The sequence below is a fragment of the Chelonia mydas genome, chromosome 10, assembly GCF_015237465.2.
Source record: "Chelonia mydas isolate rCheMyd1 chromosome 10, rCheMyd1.pri.v2, whole genome shotgun sequence".
Classification (NCBI taxonomy): Eukaryota; Metazoa; Chordata; order Testudines; family Cheloniidae; genus Chelonia; species Chelonia mydas.
In genome coordinates this window covers 30,153,556-30,174,305 of record NC_051250.2, presented here as the reverse complement: position 1 = coordinate 30,174,305, position 20,750 = coordinate 30,153,556, and the positions used below count along the sequence as shown (strand labels likewise).

The window sequence follows — 20,750 nt, the reverse complement described above, 5'->3', positions numbered from 1 at the left end:
GTTCAGCCCCAGGGAGGCTCGTGATTAAATACAAACTGAAAGGAGTGCTAGGTGTGAGCAGGCCAGATGCAAATTGCTCCATTCGGCAGGTACCAAGGAGTAAGCTGATCACTGTGCTGCTAGACAGCATGCAACCAGCGTGGGGGTTGGCTGAAACATCAACTACTGGCTACTGCCAGAAGTCAGACACCAGGCGAGATGGACCAACAGTCTGATCAGGTATATGGCCCCAGCGCCTGGCCAGGGTTTGAAAGGGATTTCTAACCAGAAAGCATTTAGAATGTGGGGAGCAGGGAACTTGCCTCCTGACAGCTCTAAGGAGTGCCCTGCACATGGCTGGTGCACTCAGCACATTATCATCATTTAGCTTGCGCGAACAGGACAGAACCCATCACGCTGGGGCGATCCCTGCACAAGCCCCTCCTCACAACCAACACCCTCCCCATAGGGCTGTAGTCTGACTTCCAAACTCCGAGCCAGCCTGGGGCCTTCTCCCTAGAGCTCTCTATGGTGCATCAGTTTACTGACACTGTTTTCCTTCTTGAGCAGGGCTGCTAGACAGAGCCTTTGCTCCTTCCAGACTCACTGGGTCTTTGGGGCAAAAGGTTACGGTGTGTGAGGAGGGAAAGGGGGTCAGAAAACAGCCTGACCGCCTTCTCTGCCGTATGGGGTGTGACACAGACCTACCCAGGCAGGTATATTACCCCATCTTCTCTGTGTTTCACCGAAGGGGATGAAAGCTAAGAACTAGCTGATTGTCATGGTTACTGCAAGGGGGTTGAACAGGACTAATAGGTTAAGAGATATGCAAAATATAGACTATTAGGTTGCAAAGTGAGTCTTGTCTCCTGAGCTGAGGTGGGGTCTCAGGGCAGACGTAATGGAGATCCCTCCAAGAAGACAGCAATGTGTTTATGTGGCCCAGGTGGAGACTTGGGCATTTACAAAAACAAAGGAACTGCAGGAGGGTTCTCTGAAGAGGTAGGGCCCTGGGCTAAGAGACAATAGCCTGTGAGTATAGAGGAGCAGAAGAATTGGTGGTGGGGTGAGCTGTTATCCTTTACAGAGGAGAAATTCTGCCAGAGGGGGTGTCTCATGAAAGGTGGATTCCAACTTTCTGAACTGGACAAGCATTGCAAAGACTAACCATTGGGTGAAAAATACCTTAGATGGGAAAGTAACCTGGCAATAAGTACAGGCTATCGAGTGGGGTTCATGTTTCTCTTTTACTGGTAACCTTTTGTTTCCAAACCCTTTGACTTGCTTTTGTTTGAATCTCTGTCTCCAGCTCTGTTTGGTTTTACTGCAGACTGGCTAGGGACCTTGTGCAAACTTTGCGAAGGTGAAACCCATAAATGGGGGGACGCTGCTTCCCCGGAGGCAGCGGTTCGGTGCACACTGCAGGTGTCCAGAAGACCAGGGACTGGGCACTCACGTGTAACCCAGTGGGGTCTGTCCATTACTAGCGCGCAGAATGGGAGAGCGCAGCTCCTGGAGCCCAGAGTGGAGTGCTGGTGTTGCCAGCAGCCGGTGGCTAAGGATGGGGTGTTTCCCCCCAGTGGGGACAGACAGGGCTCCCTCCCTGGGAGCAGATGGTCGTTATTCACTCTGGACCCCTTGGGAAATGTGCTCTCAACTGCAGCCATTGGCCCCGCCACCACTAACTATGGGGCTGACCTCTGCCTCCTGACCACCCCCTGCTTGAGGACACACTGCAGTTGGAAAGGCAGTAACCTACCTGGGGACTCGTTAAAGAAGGAAGATGGGGCAAGCAGCCACTCAGCACCCCAGAGGGCCTTGGAGAGGAGGGCTGGGAGCAGCGGGGTTCCAGACATCACCCCAGGTGATTCAGAGAGTCTGGGGATGAGATCAGCTGGAACAGATTGACTGGGGTTAGGGATTGACATGACCATGGTGGGGAGCAGGGGGTTCTTAGATGGCTGAGTTCTCTGAATGTGCAGGGATGGCCCACTGCCAAGCCCCATGAAGAGAGCCTAGTAATCCTCAGGGACGAGCCCCTGCACTTTCCATCCTGCCCTGCTCATGGTGCCCATTTACCAGCAGATTCTGTAAACTGGCAGCAGGCACTCTGGGAAGATTTATACAATAGCGCAATCTAGGGCTGGGAGCTCGGACTCCTGGGGTCTATTGCTAGCGCTGCCTTTGACCCGCTTGGTAGCTTTGGACACGTCACTTCCCCTCTCTCTCCATATGTGGGGTGGGGAAAAGGAGAGTGACCCACTGCGAGGTTCTGCTCACGTTAGCAAAGCACCTAGATGCTCAGATGAGAGCTCTCCAAGAGCAAAGCACGCCTGACCCGCAGCATCCACAGCCCCTAATGCAGGGATCGGCAACCTTTGGCATACGGCCCGTCAGGGAAAGCCGCTGGCGGGCCGGGACAGTTTGTTTACCTGCAGCGTCTGCAGGTTCGGCCGATCGCAGCTCCCACGGGCCGCGGTTTGCTGTTCCAGGCCAATGGGGTCTGCGGGAAGCGGCAGCCAGCACATCCCTCGGCCCGCGCCACTTCCAGCAGCTCCCATTGGCCTGGAACGGTGAACCGTGGCCAGTGGGAGCTGCGATTGGCCGAACCTGCAGACCCTGCAGGTAAACAAACCCTCCCGGCCCGCCAGCGGATTTCCCTGACGGGCCGTGTGCCAAAGGTTGCCGATCCCTGCACTAGTGGCTTCCCTGAGCCACCTGGGTGCCCAGCACAGCTCTCCTCGTGCTGTCCCAATGCAGCTGCCGTTCGCCTTAAGGAACTCATTGGGATTCAGACACCTGGAGGCCGCTACTAAACGAGGGCCAATAAATTAGGGAGAGGTGCTAATTGGCCCGGCTGCTGCTTCTCAAGATGCAGAGCTGAAGTGGCCTTTTCTCGGATCGGGGAAGCTATTAATCCATCGTGCTCAAGAATCACTCAAGAAGAGGCTCCGAAGGGACATGCCAGCTGGAGTAGGAATCAAAGCTGAGCCGGAGTAAAGGGGATACTGATGTACATGCTCCTCCTGCTGGCAGGTGGGAACATTAATCTGTGGCAGCTAGTGTGAGACAATGCTGGGACGTGGTGCCTGGATGGGCCCCAAGAGTTATTTCTGCAACCACTGATTTCCTGTGAGCTACATTTGCAGGGAGCGGGATTCCCTATCAGGACCATCCAGGACCTAACACAAGAGGAGAGCTTTGCCTGGAGGATATAACACCATCTTGAAATGCAAGAGGAAAAGACACAAAGCGGCTGGGGATAGGGACCAGCTCAGCAAGAACCTCAGGAGCTCTTGCTACTAAGAAGTCCGTGTCACTGTAGCGGATGTGTCACATACTTCTTGGGATTCTGCTCCTGGGGGTGGGTGAAAGCAACCTTTCAAATGCAAATGATTGGCTGAGTTGTAGGTGAGTTAGTGCTTTCGGTGAGGGGTGAGTCAGAGAAAGAAACGGTGGGGAGACGGTGCTGGAGAGAGCCCAAGGGATTTCAAAGAGAAACCAACAGAGAGAACAGGTACGATCCAGTGACCAGGTCTTTGGAGAGCCCGGAACAAAGGCTAGATGCAAAAAGCATGGAGAGAGAAGCGAGCTGGCACATAGGGGACAGGAGAACCAGACTGCAGGTTCTAATCCCATCCTTGCTGTTTGGTGGCCCTGTGTGAAATCCGCTGGGGATCTCAGTCTTGTGGAGAAGTGTCCACATCACAAGCCCTCTATCACCGCTGGCTCTAACTGGACCGGTCTCAGCAGAGAGGCCAAAGACTAACTGGGTCCCAGAAGTTGCACTGTCCTCTTGCCCATAGAGGTGAGGGCTCTCAGGTGGCAACATGCAGGGGGAGCGTGCACTGCTGCTGCTTGTACTGTAGCCATTCTAGAGCCACAGCACTACATTATTATTTATGATTAGCAGTGTGGTAGCACCTAGGAGCCCACTGTGAACTGTGCAAGGTGCTGTACAAACAGAACAAAAAGAGAGGTGCAGCCCCACCACTGTCAAATGGGGTTTAATAAAACACCCTCCAAGATGTCAGGGTTGCGATCAGGGGCCCCTCACTCAGGAAAGACGGTGTTCATTAGGGAAGCCTTAACCCGGCGCTCAGCCCCCAGGGACAACGGCAGAAGTAGCCTGTGCTTTGTGGATGATCACCCGGGGATAGCTCAGAGGAGAACTCTCACCTGGACAGGTGCACACGTTTCTCGGTGAACTGGCCAGGCCCGTGGACAGGGTCTTCGTGCGGCTCATTTTTCACCACCTCCACGCCCTCGCCTTTTTCGCTCTCCTGGTGACTGTGCTTACTGATCATGTAGAGCTGTCCAATGCGGTACTGCAACAAGAAGGGACATGAGCAGGGATTCCACGCTGCTGTAAGGTGCAGGGCGAGAGAGGCCCCTCTTCAGCCAATGCAGGATTGTTCCCAACTCTACAGCGAGTAGCATTCTGCCTGGCAGAGCTTGACATTTCCAAAGGCTGCTAACCCTTCCTTAGGAGACTGGCCACAGACCTCTCCTCTCCATCAGGCTTCTTTCTCCTGGGGTCCTGCCCACCTTTTCCCTTTTATCACCTGCTCCCATCACTCCCGCTTGCAGCCCACCCCAAACAATTCCTCTCCTGCCTTGGCATTTACACCCCTCACAGACTTGCTGCAGTCTCCTCACTCTTCGCTTAACTTTCCCCACCGTTCAGTCTCTCCCAATTGGTATTTTGCTCCTCCTCTCTGAAAAGCTCCCATTAGTCAATCCCTCTCTAGTAAGGCAGAGCCCAGAAATGAACACAATGGGCCCAGTTCTCCACCTGGGGTCGCTTACACCAGTACAAAAAGAGGTAAAATGCTGCCGCTGACTGGGGGAGCATTGCACTCTCACTGGGGTAAATGACTGGAGAATTCAGCCCAGCGCAGCACCCCAGAGCTGGCCAGAGAACCTAGCGCCTCCTCACTCTGAGATGCTACTGCATATGCCACCCTACATTGTATGAGCCTTTGTTTTCCCTGCCATATCACACTGCAAACTCCAGTGCACGGTACACACTACCCTGGGGCTACCCGGGCTGTCTAGGCTCCCCCACCCTCCCTATAGAATGGTTTGTTTTTCTCCCTCCCCGTGTTATTTGTGTGCATTTTGCAAGCTGATCCTTGGTTCTCCTTTTCTCTTCATGTTTCCTTTGGATGAATACTCTGCCCTGGCTCTTATTTGCAGCTCCTCCCAATTTAGAATCATCAGGGAATTTCATTAACTTGCTGTTTACTCTCCCTGCCAGATCATTAATGAGGATATTAAATGGGACTGGCCCCAACGCAGCTGGCACCCTGTTCACAACTCCCCCGTTGCTGCACGCTGCTGGCGGGCACTCCCCTTCGTCAAGGGATGCAAACACTAGGTGGAAGAGGCACGTGCATGTCTTGTAGGTAGCTTCATGGAATGGAAGGCTCCACCATGCTTTCCCACCCCACCCCTCGCCCCCGGATCACGCTGAGGGCAAAAAGGGGAACGGAGACTGCCTGTTCTTGTATTAGGCCATGCTCCATAGCAGCAGGTCCGTACCCCCACACTGCAGGGCTCCTCCCTTTCTAGGGGAGAGAGCAGTTCACGCTCCACCTCCACTGGGGCTGCTCCCACCTCTCCAACTCCCACCTGCACACTGCTTTAGCCCCACACCACCCGATTCCCCAACCTTGTCATCACCCTTCTCTCGGTCCACTGGAAACCTAGGGCCTGATCCTGAAAAGTGCTGAGAGCCCTCAACTCCAGGTGAAGTCAGTGGGATTTGAGGGCACTCAGCACCACACGGCATCGGAGCCAACATGCATTCAACCCTAGGCTTTCCCACCCTGCTCCAGCCTTGGCCTAAACGGGTCGCTGTTACCAGGGGCGACAGAGGGATTCCAAAGTCTACATCCAGCCCTAGGCATCTGCACCCTACCCCAGCTCTGCACCCCCCGCAACAGCAGCTCATGGCACAGTGCTTTGTGCAGACCATTGTTTTGATAGGGAAAACACCTCCTAGCAGGGGAAGGCTGGACATGGGCACTGTGCCCCGCACTTACCAGCAGGGGGTGCTGCAGAGAAGAGCAAGAGGCTCCCTCCTGGTGGGTGGGAATATGGCTGCACACCTAGCCCAGGGAAGCCCGACCCGAGACAGCTCTGGGGGAGCATAGAGCGACATACGAGCAATAACCACGGCCTCTGCTTCTGCACTACAGGGCTGCTTCTTAGATCCTCTGTGGTTTCCTCACTCATGTCATTCACCCCCAGAGCCACCAGGGTTCGCACCCCCGGTCACCCCGAACGCCGCCCTTCCAGGGCCCCGTGCGTGAACCAGCACCACAGCGAGAGGAAACGGGTTCAGACCCAGCCCGTATCCCGACCTTTGCTGTGGCTCAGCAGGGGCCAGTCACCCCTCATTATTGCCCCACCCCACTCATTCACCAGTTAGAGGGCAGCATATGGTGTGGAGCAGCCACTATGCACACCACTCAGGGGATGAAATCAGCACCCAGCTCCCCTCCACTGCCACAGTCTGGGGGTCAGGGTGTGGGGAGAGTGCAGCCCTGGGTTGCCATGGCAGCACCAGCCAGCTGGTAGAGGAAGCTCTGGAGTGGGGGACTGTGAGCACAGCATCATGTGGCTGACTCTGCCCTCGGCCTCCCCAACCCACCGTGAGCCCCAGCTGGCATGGCTGAGCAAAAGGCCTGGCCGCTCCATGCAAGCTGAGGGCCTAGCAGAGCTGAAGGCCTCTCTAGAGCAGGTGGGTCCCAGACCTTCCTGCCATCCCACTGAGCGTGCTCCAGCCCCAAGCAAAAGGAGGCTGCGCCAAATCATGCAGGGTGCCACCGTGTGGGAGCCTGGCCCATATTGGGGATGGCAGCACCCAGAGTTGCATGGGGGGGCAGAGGTGGACAACGGGGCCCAGCACCCAGGCTGAATACCCCCATTCAGCAAGGCAAGGAGAAACGGGGCGTGGCTGTCTGCAGGAGAAGGAAGGGGTGACAGCACCTCATGTTACTCAGTGGCACCCCATGTGACCTCTCAGTGGCGAGGAGGGGGGTGCATTGTGGTACATCCACCAGCCCTGCCCACTGACACATCCTGCAGACAGAGGGGGGTACAGCCCCTGAACTCCCCTACCCCCATACCTCCACAGGGGATGGCTGTGGTCCTGCAGCTGGCAAAGACCTCTGTGCCCCCAGGGACCGGGGGAGAGGAGGTATTTGCCCCTATTCTCACTTTCCAAGCAGCTCTTCAAACTCTACCACAAAACCCCCAGCCCTCCTCCTTCCCCCCAGGAGGGCTGGGGGAGGGGGGCCAAGTGGGACCTCTCAGAGGAACTCAATCAGCCCTCATTAGAGGCCTCTGGATTTTTTATTGTTTCCTGAGGCTGAAAAGGGTGGGGCTGAAGCTCAGCCCTCCAACTGGCTTCCCTGTCCCCTCCACCCTGGTCCTCCTGCTGCCTCAGGAATAACTGCCTGGCCTTTGTTCATATCACAGACCCCAGTGGATCCCTGCCTTGGCCCCAAACCTGTCCCAGCTGGGCACAGGCAGAGAGCAGGAAGAGGGGAGGATCCTGTGTTATCCTCCCACAGCAGGAGTAGTTGCAGCCACTCATAGCCACTGCAGTCCTGGCCTCTCCTGGCAGGGGGTGCTGAAGGGAGTAGGACAGGAGCACTGGATATAGGGGAGCTCCCAGCTGCTCCTGTCCAAGCCTCTCCTAGCAGAGGACCCTGGTAGCACAGGCTGGGGAGCAGAGCCCGGCTGTTAGTTCCCCCTACTAGGCCATGGGGTTGTACTAAGGTTCTAGCTGCCGTCTCCCCGCGGCTGGCTGAGTCAGCCTCCATTGTCAGCAGCAGCTCTGCCTTCCCATCCATTACCCAGCACTGCTGCCTGTGTAAATATTAATAATGAGCACGGCACATGGAAACAGAGCTGAGCAGATAAGCTATCAGCCGAGAGCATGTCCGTTCACACCTGCCTGCCACTGCAGGAGCCTCGGCGGCACCAGGCTGGGGCTCGCTTCCCCCCGCCGCCTCCCCGAGGGGGGGAGTATAGAGTTGTTCCCTCCTGGCGGGGATCTCCCTGGAGACGCAGTCTGAGGGCGCCCCGCCAGGGTCTCAGTCAGGCTGAGGAACAGGTAATATAGGCAGACCTGGTGAGACACCTGGGTGTTGCAAATCTAAGCCACGGTGCAGTCGTCTCTCCCAACGAGTGGGTAAGGCCTTAGAGAAACTACACTTCCTTTGTACAGAGGGACTTGGGGCTTAATAGAGGCACTGGACTGGGACTCAAGAGACTTGGATTCTATTCTCAGCTCTGCTGCTGAACTGCAGCACGACCTTGAGCAAGTAATTTCACCTCCTGGTGCCTCAGTTTCCCCTCCAGCCCTTTGTCTGTTTAGCCTGTCAGGTCTCAGGCTCACAGCCCCTAGCATGAGGGGACTCTGACCTTGCTCAGGGACTCTAGCTGCTGCTACAATACAAATAACAGTGAGTAATGAAAGCTCTACATCCACACAATGACCTTTGGGCCTGGGCTTCCTGGCTAACTCTCCAGCTCATCCAGAGAGCAACCCCTGCACTGCTGCTGTCATAGACAAACAACCAGGGCTGACTGAGAGCTCTGACCTGGGGGATCTGTGGCTGGAACACTCCATTGTTTGCTGTTCTGACAGTCCTCTGGGCTGAGCAGGGAGCGCTGGCATCACCCATGACATGGGGCTAAGGCCCATTTCTTTTTGTAACTGGAGTCTATGCCTCTCCCCGCAATGATCTCATTTCAAAGCCTCTAATCATGCCTCAGTCGATTGCCTGCAGCCAGTGAAGAGCACACACGTTCCCTGCCCCAGGCCTCGGGATCGGAGGAGGCTGTGTGGCCTACTAGGAAGAGCATGGCGCAGAAGCTGGGATAATCCTGGGTTCCTGTGGATAATGCAACTGACTCACTGGGAGGACAAGTGCGCAAACTGATGTCTCTGGAGCTGACCCTAGGAAACCTCCCTGTGGCCCCAGACCCGTATAAGGATAATCCCAGCTCCTAGTCCAAGCTCATCCCAGTAGGCCACACAGCCGCCTCCAATCCTGAGGTCTAGAGCAGGGAGAGCATGTTCTGTTTCTAAAGGCACGTATGGTAAGTCACTCCATCCAGCAGCCGGGGTACAGGGGAGGAGAGGAGGTTAGCACACTCAGACTCTTTCAGGCACATCCTCAGGCCTCCAGCCAGCCTAGATGGAGTCAAGGAAGCTGATAATTCTGTCCCCTCAGACTGAGTCTCAGTGTCTTAGCAGAGCCTCCCGCTCACATGGGATATTGCAAACAGTCTGGCTGGTGAAGCTCAAACAGCACCACAGAAAGGACTAGTTTCTGCTGTGCAAACATGAACCACTCCAAGCGGGTCAGCTTCCAAGTGCTCTTCCACTGGCTGCCTAGGCTGTTTGCTCAGCCCCATGTCAGACTTAACCTCATTTTAACCAGGATATTCTCAGGGTGTTCAGGGAGGGACGCTGCTTGCTTGGAATGCCATGGCTCCAGGCCACAATCATCCTTTATAAACAGCTGTAGTACAGTATTGCCTATAGACTCCAGCTGAGATTTAGGGCTCTATTGTGCTAGGCACTGTACATACATCATGCAAGACAGTCCCTGACCCAATGAGTTTACAATCTAAACAGATAAGGGCTCAAAGCGGAAACTGAGGCACACATGTGGGAAGTGAGCTGCTCAAGGTCACACAGAAGGCCAGATCTCCCAAATCCCAGTCCAGGGCTCTAGCCACTGAACTGTAGTACCAGATCCCTCCCAACTGAAACCAGGGAATGGCAGGAGTGACAGCTCCAATCACAGCAACTGGGAGCCATCTTTAGCCTATCTGTCGTTTCCCTTTATAAAGTGGAGCCGGGAGATAGTTCGCCACTTTTCAAGCACAATAAACCTTTCTGGAGGCGTCTGCTGAAAAGAATACTGACTTTTTGTTCAACAAATAACATGGGAGCAGAAGAAAAATATTTGATGATGCTTCTGCATAATAATGATTTTATTGTTCCACTGAAGATCCTATTCATCATTCTAATGGCCAGAGAGATCTTATCTCCACTTCACCTAACTGTAGATGTTCTCCAGATGCTAACATGAAATCTTCGCTCTCTTAGCACGCTAGAAATAGACAACCCTGCAGGCCCCAGAGTACATTTGGAGAAAGCCATGCTAGTGGGCATCCTGAATAAATTGCTGATGTGCCCTTTCTAATCGAGGCTACAAAGCAACCTTTATATAGGGATGCTGGGGACCTTCTGTAACTACCGGGGCTCGCCAATGGGAATTTATGCCTCTACATAAACATTAACACTCTAGTTTACTGTTGAGAGACTAGGGGGTAGCTCAGAGGAACCCGAAGCACCAGTGTTGTAAGCAGATTAGCCATGGTTCTCCATAGACATGGTTTGATATTACATCAGTGCTAAGACGGATACTTGGGAGGTCTCAGCAAGCATGGATATTTGAGATTAGTATCAATATACTCAGTTTTAAAGCATGCCACTGCTGCTCCCTATATGTTACTAAGCTTATCAACAGTCTCAGTAGTTATGGGCACAGTAGCTTACTACAGATAAACTCACGGCTTTGTACCACAGACAGTGTAACCTACTATGGGTCTCCTCACAGCTCTCTGCAAGCATGGGCAGTGTGCTGTATGCTACTGCTGCTAGCCTCGTGGGGAATCACTACTAGCACACTCCTACAGCAGTTAGCATGAATAAGGTCAAGATCTGCTTCTAAAAGTAGCTGCCTGTAACTATATTGTAGGTTACTAGGGGTAAATACTCGTAGCCCTTCTGGAGCTCGTATTATGCTACTGGCATAGGTACAGCTAGCTGTAAGCAATGACAATGCACAGCATTAGTCATGGAATAATTATTGACAACACTTCAGAGCTTGGATCTCCTCATCCTACAATACTGCGTGCTAAAGGAGACTAATTGCTTGAGGAGCGCATGCTGTCTTGAATTATATCCCATCAGCACATGCATTGCCGCAGCCAGCTTCCCCAGATCACCCCAGGGCTCTTGTGCCACAGCTAGGAACCCTCAATCTGCTGTATTTAATCAATCACAAGCCAACTGTTGTTAGCACTAGGGAAAAGTCATAGGTTCACCTTGCAGGCTACTAAAGGCTTTTTGTCATAGTTCTAATAGCGAATTCAGATCCGGGGCTTAGGCCCCTAGGTGTCTGTACAGCACCTAGCACAGCCTGGATCTCGGTTGTGGCCTGTAGGCGCTATAGCAGTACAAATAATATATGGATACATGCACAGGCAGCTTTGTGCTTCTGCTGCAGTGACCCCGGCTGGCCCAAGAGAAAGCCTTGCAACCCCTATACTCGAAAACATGGGTTTCAGTTTGGAGGGTCAATACCCAGACACAACGGAGGCAGCCTCTGATGCTGCACAGGGCCCCATTCTTCCAGAGCACCCAGAACACATGCATCCAGCCACCAGGAGGTTCCCCCTTTCACTGGTGCCAGCTGACCATGGCAGAGATTGCATCACTCTCCCTGCCTCACTCCTGCGGAGTGGGTGGGTGCTCAGAGGCCATGCAGTCCCATCCAAAGGTTAGCCGGAGGCTGCCCCGGCCTGAGGATGCGACCCACGGGAAAGCTGGGGGAAGCTCCACACAAGTCCCACCCACCTGAATTGGATGTCAGAGGTGCCGAGTTCCGACGGCTGAGTGCCCACGGCTCCAGCCACAGTCAGTGGGAACTGCAGGTGCTCACCTCAGAAAATCATGCCCAAAGGGGCCAGGCTTAGGGAAGACTTGCACTGGGCAGAGGAGCTAAACAAGTGAACACTATAAAGGCAGTCAAATCTCAGGCTTCTGGGCATAAGCTGTATGTGAATGTGTGTGTGGGGAAATGGGCCAACGCAAGCCCCCCATCTCCCCCTGCACACACACCCGTTCATGGCAATAGCATTGCCTCATCCCCTGAAAAGTAGGGGAGATGCTGGCCTAAGTAGGTTTGCTGGGATGCGTCCATCTGCCATGGCAAATCCAACATGCCTATCCCTTCCCACAGCTCCAAAAACCAGCATAACCCCATAAGGACAGGAAGTGTCACCCAGTGGTTACAGCAGGGGCCTGGGGAGTCAGGACTTCTGGGTTCTGTTCCGAGCTCTGCCACTCATTGAGTGAGCTTGAGCAAGCCACTGCCTGGCTCCGTGCCTCAGCTTCCCCATACATAACACAAGGGCAATGCTCTCGCGTGCCCAGGTCCCCCGAGCATTGATTGATGAGTGTTTGCAGAGCGCTTGGAGCGCCTCAGACAGGAGGGGTGACAGCAGGGCCACGATTACTGTGGGCGCCATGCAGGGCTGCTGCCCAGGGCTCTCCGCACTCAGCATCTTAACATACCTTCGGTTCAGTTTCTCAGAAGACCTGTCGATGAGGAAGTTTCCATGACGCATGCTGCCACGGTAACGAAGGCCTTTTGCAGGAGGCAGGAAGCTGCCTGCCTGACACTTCCCGTGCAGGGGGAGGCCTTACATGTAGCTGACCCTGGGCTCCCATGCTGAGCTCCGTGCCTGCTATCAAACCACAGCCTCCCCTCCGGCCGTCTTTCATACACACCCGGCCCCTCCTGCCCACAAACTGTAGCCCTGCACGGCAGCTTGAAGCCTTTGTCCCCCCACCCTACAGCTGCTGTCGCTTTGTCCTGTTGAACAGCAGGCCGACGCAGACCACGACCGCATTGCAGAGTCTGCCCGAGCTCCCCTCCTCACAACGCACTTTCTGGCCAGTTTGGAAACTAGAGATCAGCTCCTGTGGGAGAACGCAGATCTGGATGTGGAACTGGCTAGAGATTGGGGCCAGGCGCAGCTGTGCTAGAAGCTAAGTCTACCTGCATGGGGCCCACTCCAGTCACTGCCCCACTAACTCACTGCTCTCCTCTTCAACCCCCCACCCGCACCAACCCCTTCTCCCTCCAGGTCACTTCTCCCAGCAAATGCAGTTCTCTGCGTCCATCAACCATATGCTCTCAGCACATGCGTGCGCCTGCACTCATGCCATACAGGTCAGCCCTCAATCTGCTTGGTGAGATAGAGCCTAAGGATTGACCCAAGCAGCTGCCTTCCACTCGCATGCGCCTCTCAATCTGCTACTGGCACCAAGTCCCTTTTCCCACAGCGACTCCAGCTGCCCTCAGTAAACCTGTGCCAAATAGGTGGCACGACACCAAAGGTTGTGAATGGGGCCATGGGCAGATATGATGTGCCCATTTCTTGTACAGGAGAGCAGCATGTCTGGCTAGCGCCCAGCCATGGAACATATGGTGCCAGGGAAGTTGGGATTGTTGCAGGTCTGTGGCACAATACAGAGATGGGCCCTGTGACAGAGTGATCTTACAATTACCCCACACAGCATATTTCATCCAAATCCATCCCAAAGCGCTTTACAACACACACATACAGGAAGAACTTCCCCTGCCACTAACATGCAGCCACCTCTGAAGTGGAACAGAGCAGCTGTTTTAACAGTGCATAGCAATCCTGCGCAAGAGTTAAAGACAGGGAGTGATGATGAATACTGTATCCAACTGAAACTGCCGGGGGAATTTATGATTGGTAGAGTGCAATGACCCCTCGCTGGAACATGGCCAGGGCTATGCCTCTCTCAGAGCGTGCTATGGCAGAGTTTTGATGCTCACAAGTGCTCAGAACCTAGTTCATGTTTCTTCCAAACAGAAATGAACCAAATTCTGCTCTCAGTTACAAGACTGTAAAACCAGAGTCACTCCATTTGACTTCATAGGTGCTACTCCAGATTTACAGTGGCATAAGCAAGGGTAGATTTGGGTCCAGCAGCCCAGTGGCCCTTAACATGTACCTATCTGCATGGGTATCTCTAGCACATCCATCACTGCAGCTTCCAGGGGTCATGCTAGGGAACAGCCAGGAGCACCGGTTACTGAATCAGCAGTGCTGCTTCCCACTGCACCCTGCGGTTTTCCATCCAAGTCATGAGACTGCCCCACTCTGCTTAGCTTTTTCCCACAGTGAAAATAACCCTACAGCAGGCTTTCGGAAATGCCGCCCGCTGGTCACTGGCCTTTTTACCTGGTGGCGCACACTTGCCACCGCACATGGAAGCCATCACACTTAAACCCCCACCGGCTCCTGCCTAGCGCTTTCGCTTCATACCCACTAGCAGCCCCGAGTGTCAGGTCCCCTGAGAAGAGACAGTTCTACAGTCAGCATCCCGCAGGCTATGGCTTACACCAGTGCTCTTAGCACAGAACAGAGGGCTCCCAAACTTTTGCATGGTGTGGGTCACATTTTAACCCCGTGCCTGTCCCCTCTCACCACCAGACCCCCTCTCCCTATCGCTCAGCGCCTCTGTGACAACTCCAGCAATTGCGCTGATGGAAACGTAACATCGGGAACGCAGTATATGTACTGGTGCTGGGATGTAATGCAATATGACAGCTGGAAATGTTCTCTGTGGACACCAGCAGGTGCTCCACAGACTGCAGCTTGAGAAGCTGTGCAGTGGATGTCTTTTTAAATAAGGCTCAGGATTGCTGAGCCCATTTTACAGATGGGGAAACTCAGGCAGGTGCCCACGGCCACACGGTGACTCAGTCGCAGTGCTAGGCAGATCATCTACTCCCAGCTCCATGCCTGCTAGATCCCGCAGCACTGGACCCCTCCAGCAAAGTGGGGAAGGAGCCCAGACCTCAGCAACTGCTCACTAAATGCGCACCAAGAACCGCTCGATGGCACTGCTAACAGAACTGGGATCAGAAATCCACTCTTATAGCCTAGTGCCCAGCTCAGCCCCTGGAAGCAAGGGACAAATTCCCCAGGACGAGCCACACAGCAGCAGTGCAGGGAGCTCCCAAGTCTGCTGGTGTCACTGTGGAGGTTGGAACCCCACTGCCAATGGGCTGGGTTTGAGAACGCTGCCCTGATACTGGAGCAGGGACTAGAGTGCGTGACTGGCTTGCGGCTGTGAGCCCGCTGGATGCTGACATGCCCAGGAGGTCCCACCCCAGGCACAGAAGGCTGCACACTCCTACCTGGCTCCCTCCTCCCTCACGTGATGCTGGAAGCCCAGAGCCCCCCCCGGTTCTGCTGTGCAGACAGCTCCCACTCCCTCTGCCCCTCTCCCTGTGGACCCCCCATCCCGAGGCTGGGGAGTCTGAGACTGGCAGGGAGCAGGAGAGACACAGAGAGGGGAGGTGGGTGGGGTGCTAGCACCAGCTCTCCACCCACACAGGGCTCCCCGCCTGGTGCCCTGGGGATCTTCCCTCCTCTACTGTCAGTTCTTGCAGCCCCAGAGCCCTGCTGCCCAGCTTATTCGCCCTCGTTCATGGCATTTTCTCCATCAGCCAGACACACATCACAGGGAGGAAGCTTTGCCCCTCAGCTGGATCTGGTCAGCCCTGGCTCTAGGATGGCCCCCAGCCACCCCCACTCCTCCCCTTCCCCCGTGCTCCAAGCTGGATCCTCCCATTTGGTACAGGGGGACGAGATCCAAGCTCCTGCACCTCACAGCCCCAACTCCTTACCTTTACCCCCTGCTGCCACCTGCCCCATTGTACCCCTCACCGCCGGCTCTCCACCAAACCCCCCCGCTGCCACCCTGCCCCATCGTACCTCTCACCCCCAGCTCCCTGCCTCACCACCCCACTGTCACCCTGCCCCATCATACCCCTCACCCCCGGCTCCCCACCTCACCCCCCTGCTGCCACCCTGCCCCATCATACCCCTCACCCCCAGCTCCCCACCTCACCCCCCCGCTGCCACCCTGCCCCATCGCATCCGTCACCCCATCACAGCCCCAGCTTCCCAACTCACCCCCCGCTGCCTCCTGCCCCATCGTACCCCTCACCCTCAGCTCCTCACCTCATCCCCCGCTGTCTCCTGCTCCATCATACCCCTCACCCCATCCTAGATCTCCCCACATCTCCCACACACCTGCTGCGATCCTATTCTCTATTATACCCCATTAGACTCCAATTCCCCACCTTTACTGCCTGCTGCTATCCCACCCCATCATTCCTCTCTTCTCCCATTAGACCCCATATGTCCTTTGTCCTTCCCCAACCTATTCTGCCATCACACCCCTCCTCCCCCATCAGACCCTCATCCCCCCTCCCCATCTCTGTCCCCCCCACCTGCTCTGCCCCATCACACCCCTCCTCCCCTGTCAGACCCTGCTCCCCTCTCCCCCCCTGCTGCTATCCCCCCCCGTACAGTATCTCTTCCCGACCCTGATCCGCTCCTCTGCCCCTTGCTGCTATCTGCCCCTCTATCTGCCCCGCAGCGGCGCTCTGGCATGCACGGGGGCAGCTATGTTGCACCCCCTCATGCTGGGCAGTGTCGCCTGGCTCACGGGAAGGGCAGACTCCCTCGTGACTCGTGTCTCTGGGGCCCCAACGTCCCTCGCAGCAAATGGAGAGTGTTCCACCGAATCCTTTAGCCGCCTGGGGTCCAGCCCACACCGCCCCTTCCACCCGCAGTGCCCCCCAGGACAGCAGCCGAGCGCTTACCTCTTCAGTGGTGAGTGGCATGCAGATCCGATACTCCTTTATCAGCATGGCGGCCCCCTCGTGCTGCTGGGCTGAAGGTGCACGGGCAGCCCCTCTGAAAGGAAGCCAAGAGCGGGGGGCAGACGGGAGTGCTGGATCAAGTGGAAATGTCGGTGTGGAGAAAGCAGAGTGGCACCCAAGCCTCCTTCGGAGAAGGACTCATTCTGCAGGGAGACAGAACCGCCCGCCCGCGGGGAGAGGAGAGATCAGAGCAGAGCAACAGCTGGGCTCTAGTCCGTACACCCGGGAACTCTCCGATCCCTTCTTAGTCAGAGCAAAGGCTCCTCTCTCCTTCCTCCCCTGCTACTGGCACAGCTCTGCTTGTGACTTCATAAGCCGTTGCCATGGCAGTGGTTGTGAGGTCACCAAACCAGAGTGTAACAACCTGGTATGTACCAAGGGAAGGAGCTGGAGGATGCAGGAGCTGGGCAAGGAGGGGAGGCCAGCACCCCCAGCTACATCAGCGCCACACATCAGTCATTCGGGGCAAGAAACAGCCACACAGGGGAGGGAGGGAGGGATCTAAACTGGGGTTTAACCCCTTCCCTGCTGAGGGAAGGTCTGCACCTCTCAGCAGCTGATGGTGCAGGGACAGGTGCAGCCCGAGGGGAGCAGGTGCCTCTCCCTTGGGAGTCCCTGGGCCAGTACAGCTGTGCTGTTCACAGGGGTGCAGGTTACACAAGTGGCTCCAAAAACAGGATGAAGTGGCACCGCAGGGTGTAGCTAACCCCTTGGTGGGATTTAACAAGTGTGTAAACACCCAGGTGACCCACACGCTGGGGGAGGGAGAGGAGGCCACAAGGAGAGGTTGGTGTAAGTGGCTGCCTCCTCACACTCCTTGTTTTACACGCATGCTAGCTGCTGGTGCCCCTGCTCCCTCGGCCTGTGAGTGACAATGATTCACACCCTCCAGGCGCAGCCCTGGGCCTCTCTGCAGCCAATGGGAATGTTGCTTTTGACTCCAATGGTACGTGCAGTTGGTCCCCACTGAACACCCGGTCAGTGTAGGCTGCACTGCTGTGCCAGTCCTTCCCCTGGTGTCTGACCAACACTCCTGAAGTAGCTGCTGAGTTCTGAATCCACTGGGGCCATTGGGCTGCCCGCAATGTCCCCGGCCTTGCCCTGGGACCAGGCAGCCTCAGAGGCACTTAGTATTAACTGGGTATTACACACCATCACAGTGCACAGTACTGTACAATACACACCTAATGTCAATTACACCAGGCCAGTCCCACAGTCTTGACCTCAAGGAGTTTACAATCCCAGAGAGATAGACCCAGTCCAGACACATGATCCCTGAGCTGCCAGGGGAGGTAGATTTCTTTAATGGATTCTCTCCACCATCCAACTCCCTTTTCCTTCCTCTCTTCCGCTTCCATGTAAACTTACACAGCTACTGTAACAGGTTGGCAGTGTTTGCCTAAAACAGCCTGCCCTATAAGCTCATGCTGAGCCAGCTGGCAAAGGGTTAAGTGGGCTCTGCTGACTTGTTATCCCAGGTGGCTAAAAAGGAGGTGGGAGTGGCTCTACAGGGACAGAGAACTATGAGTGTGGGCTGAGCACACCTTAGGGAGGAACTCCAGGAGCAGCCAAGTCTATGGAGAAGGACTGACCTGAACTTTGTGCTGTTGTATGGTTAGTACCTTGGCTAACAATGCCAAGGCCCAGGATGGGGGTGAGGTTGGGCTCTACAGGGTATGTGGAATGCATCTGGGAAAGGCACTTGCTCAGTTATTTACTGGCAATTATTTGTATGTGGAATAAGTGAGTGCTATCAGCACTGAACAGCTTCCGGGGAGGTATTTAAGAGGGCTGAAGTGAGGGTGGTTAACCAGCCCAGGAGAAGCAGGAAACTTTTCCCACACTTAAGAGCCCCATGGAGGAAGGTGCAAAGAGAATGGGAGTAGAGAGCAGAAGGGCCTTTGAGGAGGGCAAGCTGAGGCTGTTGCAGACAGCAGGTGAGGAGGAAGGAGAGCAGAGATACAGCCGGGAGCAGGGAGAGTCTGATGGCACCTTGACTGAGAGGCTCAGACCTGAGGCAGCCACAGCTGATGGAGAAGCGTTTTCTGGGTGCTGCTCATACATGGGGCTGCCCGGAGAGGAGTGATCCCCATATGCACCTTGCAGGCTGTTCAGGGCACTAGCAGCCTGGGCAGCAAGGCTTGTGTGGTTTCTCCCCCTTCCCCTCACCCCCACACCTGAGCAAGGGCTTGAGCTCCAACCACACCTTATGCTGCAGATATGGGAGTTGCTTTCTCCAGTGTCCGGGAGGGCATAGTTCCGGGCGTAAATCCATGCTGCTTACTGGGCTTCCTCTGGATCGGGTTCCACTGCCCTTGCCCCCTCGGCACTCCCATGGAGAATGGGCTGGGGGGAATCCATTCTACCACTGCCACTCAGTACTGAGCTGTCCCACCTTTCCGAGGCCAATCACCCCCTTCACACAACATCCTCCCTGCGAAGCCCTCTCCCTGCTCAGGGACGCATACAGGCGAGAGCTGAGCGCCCCAGCCGCCTTCTCAGCTTTCTTTTCAAGCAGTAAGAGTCACATGTCTCCTCTTGAGACGCAAAGCTGGGAAGCGGGAGCAAGACCTCTCCCCTGGTTCCCTGAAAACCCTTCTCCATTAAGACTTGGGGGGGATGAAAATGCAGCGAGAAATGCAGGTGGCTAGGGAAGGAGCTCTGCTAGGAGAGGGAGCAGAGCTAGAACAAACCAGGGGGAAGGAGCTGGGGAGGGAAAGGGCTGGAGGAAAATCCAGGGGCACGCTCCATGCTGCAAAAGCTGCACTTCTCCTGAGATCCCAACTGGAAGTGGAGCAGAGGACAATGAGAAGACAGGCCTTGCCGCATAGGCTTGGGCTGGATAGGGGCTAGCCCAGATCCAGCTGTAGAGAAGTGGGCAGATGTAACTCCTACCCAAGGATCGATGGGCAGGCAGAGAGAGCAGCCAGGTGGCCAGACAGACATCCTGTGTCCATTGGACTGAGAGTAGAGAAAGAGAGTGTATGAGCCCATATCCAGCAGACAGAATGCCCCCATGTCCCTATGCTGGTGGCAAGACAGAGAGCCCATACCCCCTGGATGGCTGGGCAGACCGACTGCTTAGGGTGACGAGGAAATCAGAGCCGGAGAAGCCCTGTCAGGTGCCCTAATGCATATTCTGCTCTCAGGGCACTACATGCCAGCTCACTGCAGAATTAAAGAGGGCAGGTGGCGGGATGGAAGAAACAGATGCAGCATTCACCCAAGGAGGGATGCTACAGCCAGGCTGGTAAGCTCAGGGGCCTGATCTGTGAGCCTCCAGCCCGTTCACCACAATCTCAGCACAGGGACTTGGAGAGAGCACAGAGAGAGGGGGACACCAAGCAAGAGGAGATCAGGTCCCTTCAGCTTATGATTTGGATTGTGGTAGAGGGCCCAACCGCAGTGAGCTAAGCACTATACACACTTCTAGCAAAGACCTGGCCCCTGCCCTACGGAGACAACAGGGAGACACCACAAACAGATGGGGGAAGCAGAAAGGACCAGTGAGACAAAACCAGGCAAGAGTGAGACAAAACATGTTTGCATGCTATGGCAGTGCTACGTCCCCAGGAGAGGCTGAGGAGGCCAATTGTTTCACCTCCAGTAAACACTTATTGATTTGTGAGCTGCCTTCAGTGGAGATGCTGATCTCAGCTCCTCTGAGGAAACTGACTCCTGTGGAGTGGCTCTGGATTTCCTCCAGCGTAAATGGGAGCCGAACCTGACCCTTTGAAAGAGCTGTGGATTTGTTCCAGCACCACATGCACTGGACTGATCCGGCAGCATTTGTTCACGTGACAGCCCCATCGGCTTTGGTAGGACCTCTGACATGGGCATGGTGAGCAGCATTGGGACCCCAGTTTGGAAAATCAATTAGTATATTACACCGGGACGCTTATTAAGCATTCACAGACTGGTAATAACAACCTTATCAGCCATGCCATAATAATCTTATCAGATCCACAGTAAATTTTATTAGATGTGCACTATCTAGCTAATGGAAACATTTAAATGCCATGCCCCAGCCATGCAACAACACATCTGGGGGTGGAGGTGGGGACAGAGGGAGTACATTGTGGATTATGGAAATAATTAGTTGGGAAGAGATGGACCAGAACCAAAACCAAATGGGGTATTGGGATCTGCCGGAGCTAACCCACAAGGCTTGTCTGG

At 55.2% G+C, this 20,750-nt stretch overlaps 1 protein-coding gene across 4 annotated transcripts in view; it reads right to left on the bottom strand.

The window, feature by feature from the left end:
- Positions 1–20,750, bottom strand: part of LOC102944430 (cytoplasmic phosphatidylinositol transfer protein 1) — a 43,715-nt gene that overhangs the window by 20,899 nt on the left and 2,066 nt on the right. For 3 of the 4 annotated variants that reach the window (XM_037911128.2, XM_037911124.2, XM_037911126.2), the window contains exons 2-3: positions 16,515–16,717; positions 4,159–4,307 (exon numbers count right to left, since the gene is read on the bottom strand). In XM_037911128.2, the coding sequence (XP_037767056.1) occupies positions 4,159–4,307; positions 16,515–16,562 (197 nt within the window). In that variant the 5' untranslated portion in view covers positions 16,563–16,717. Of the gene's footprint in view, positions 1–4,158; positions 4,308–7,115; positions 7,292–16,514; positions 16,718–20,750 lie in introns of those variants that run through there. The other variant, XM_043524007.1, reaches the window with a different exon arrangement.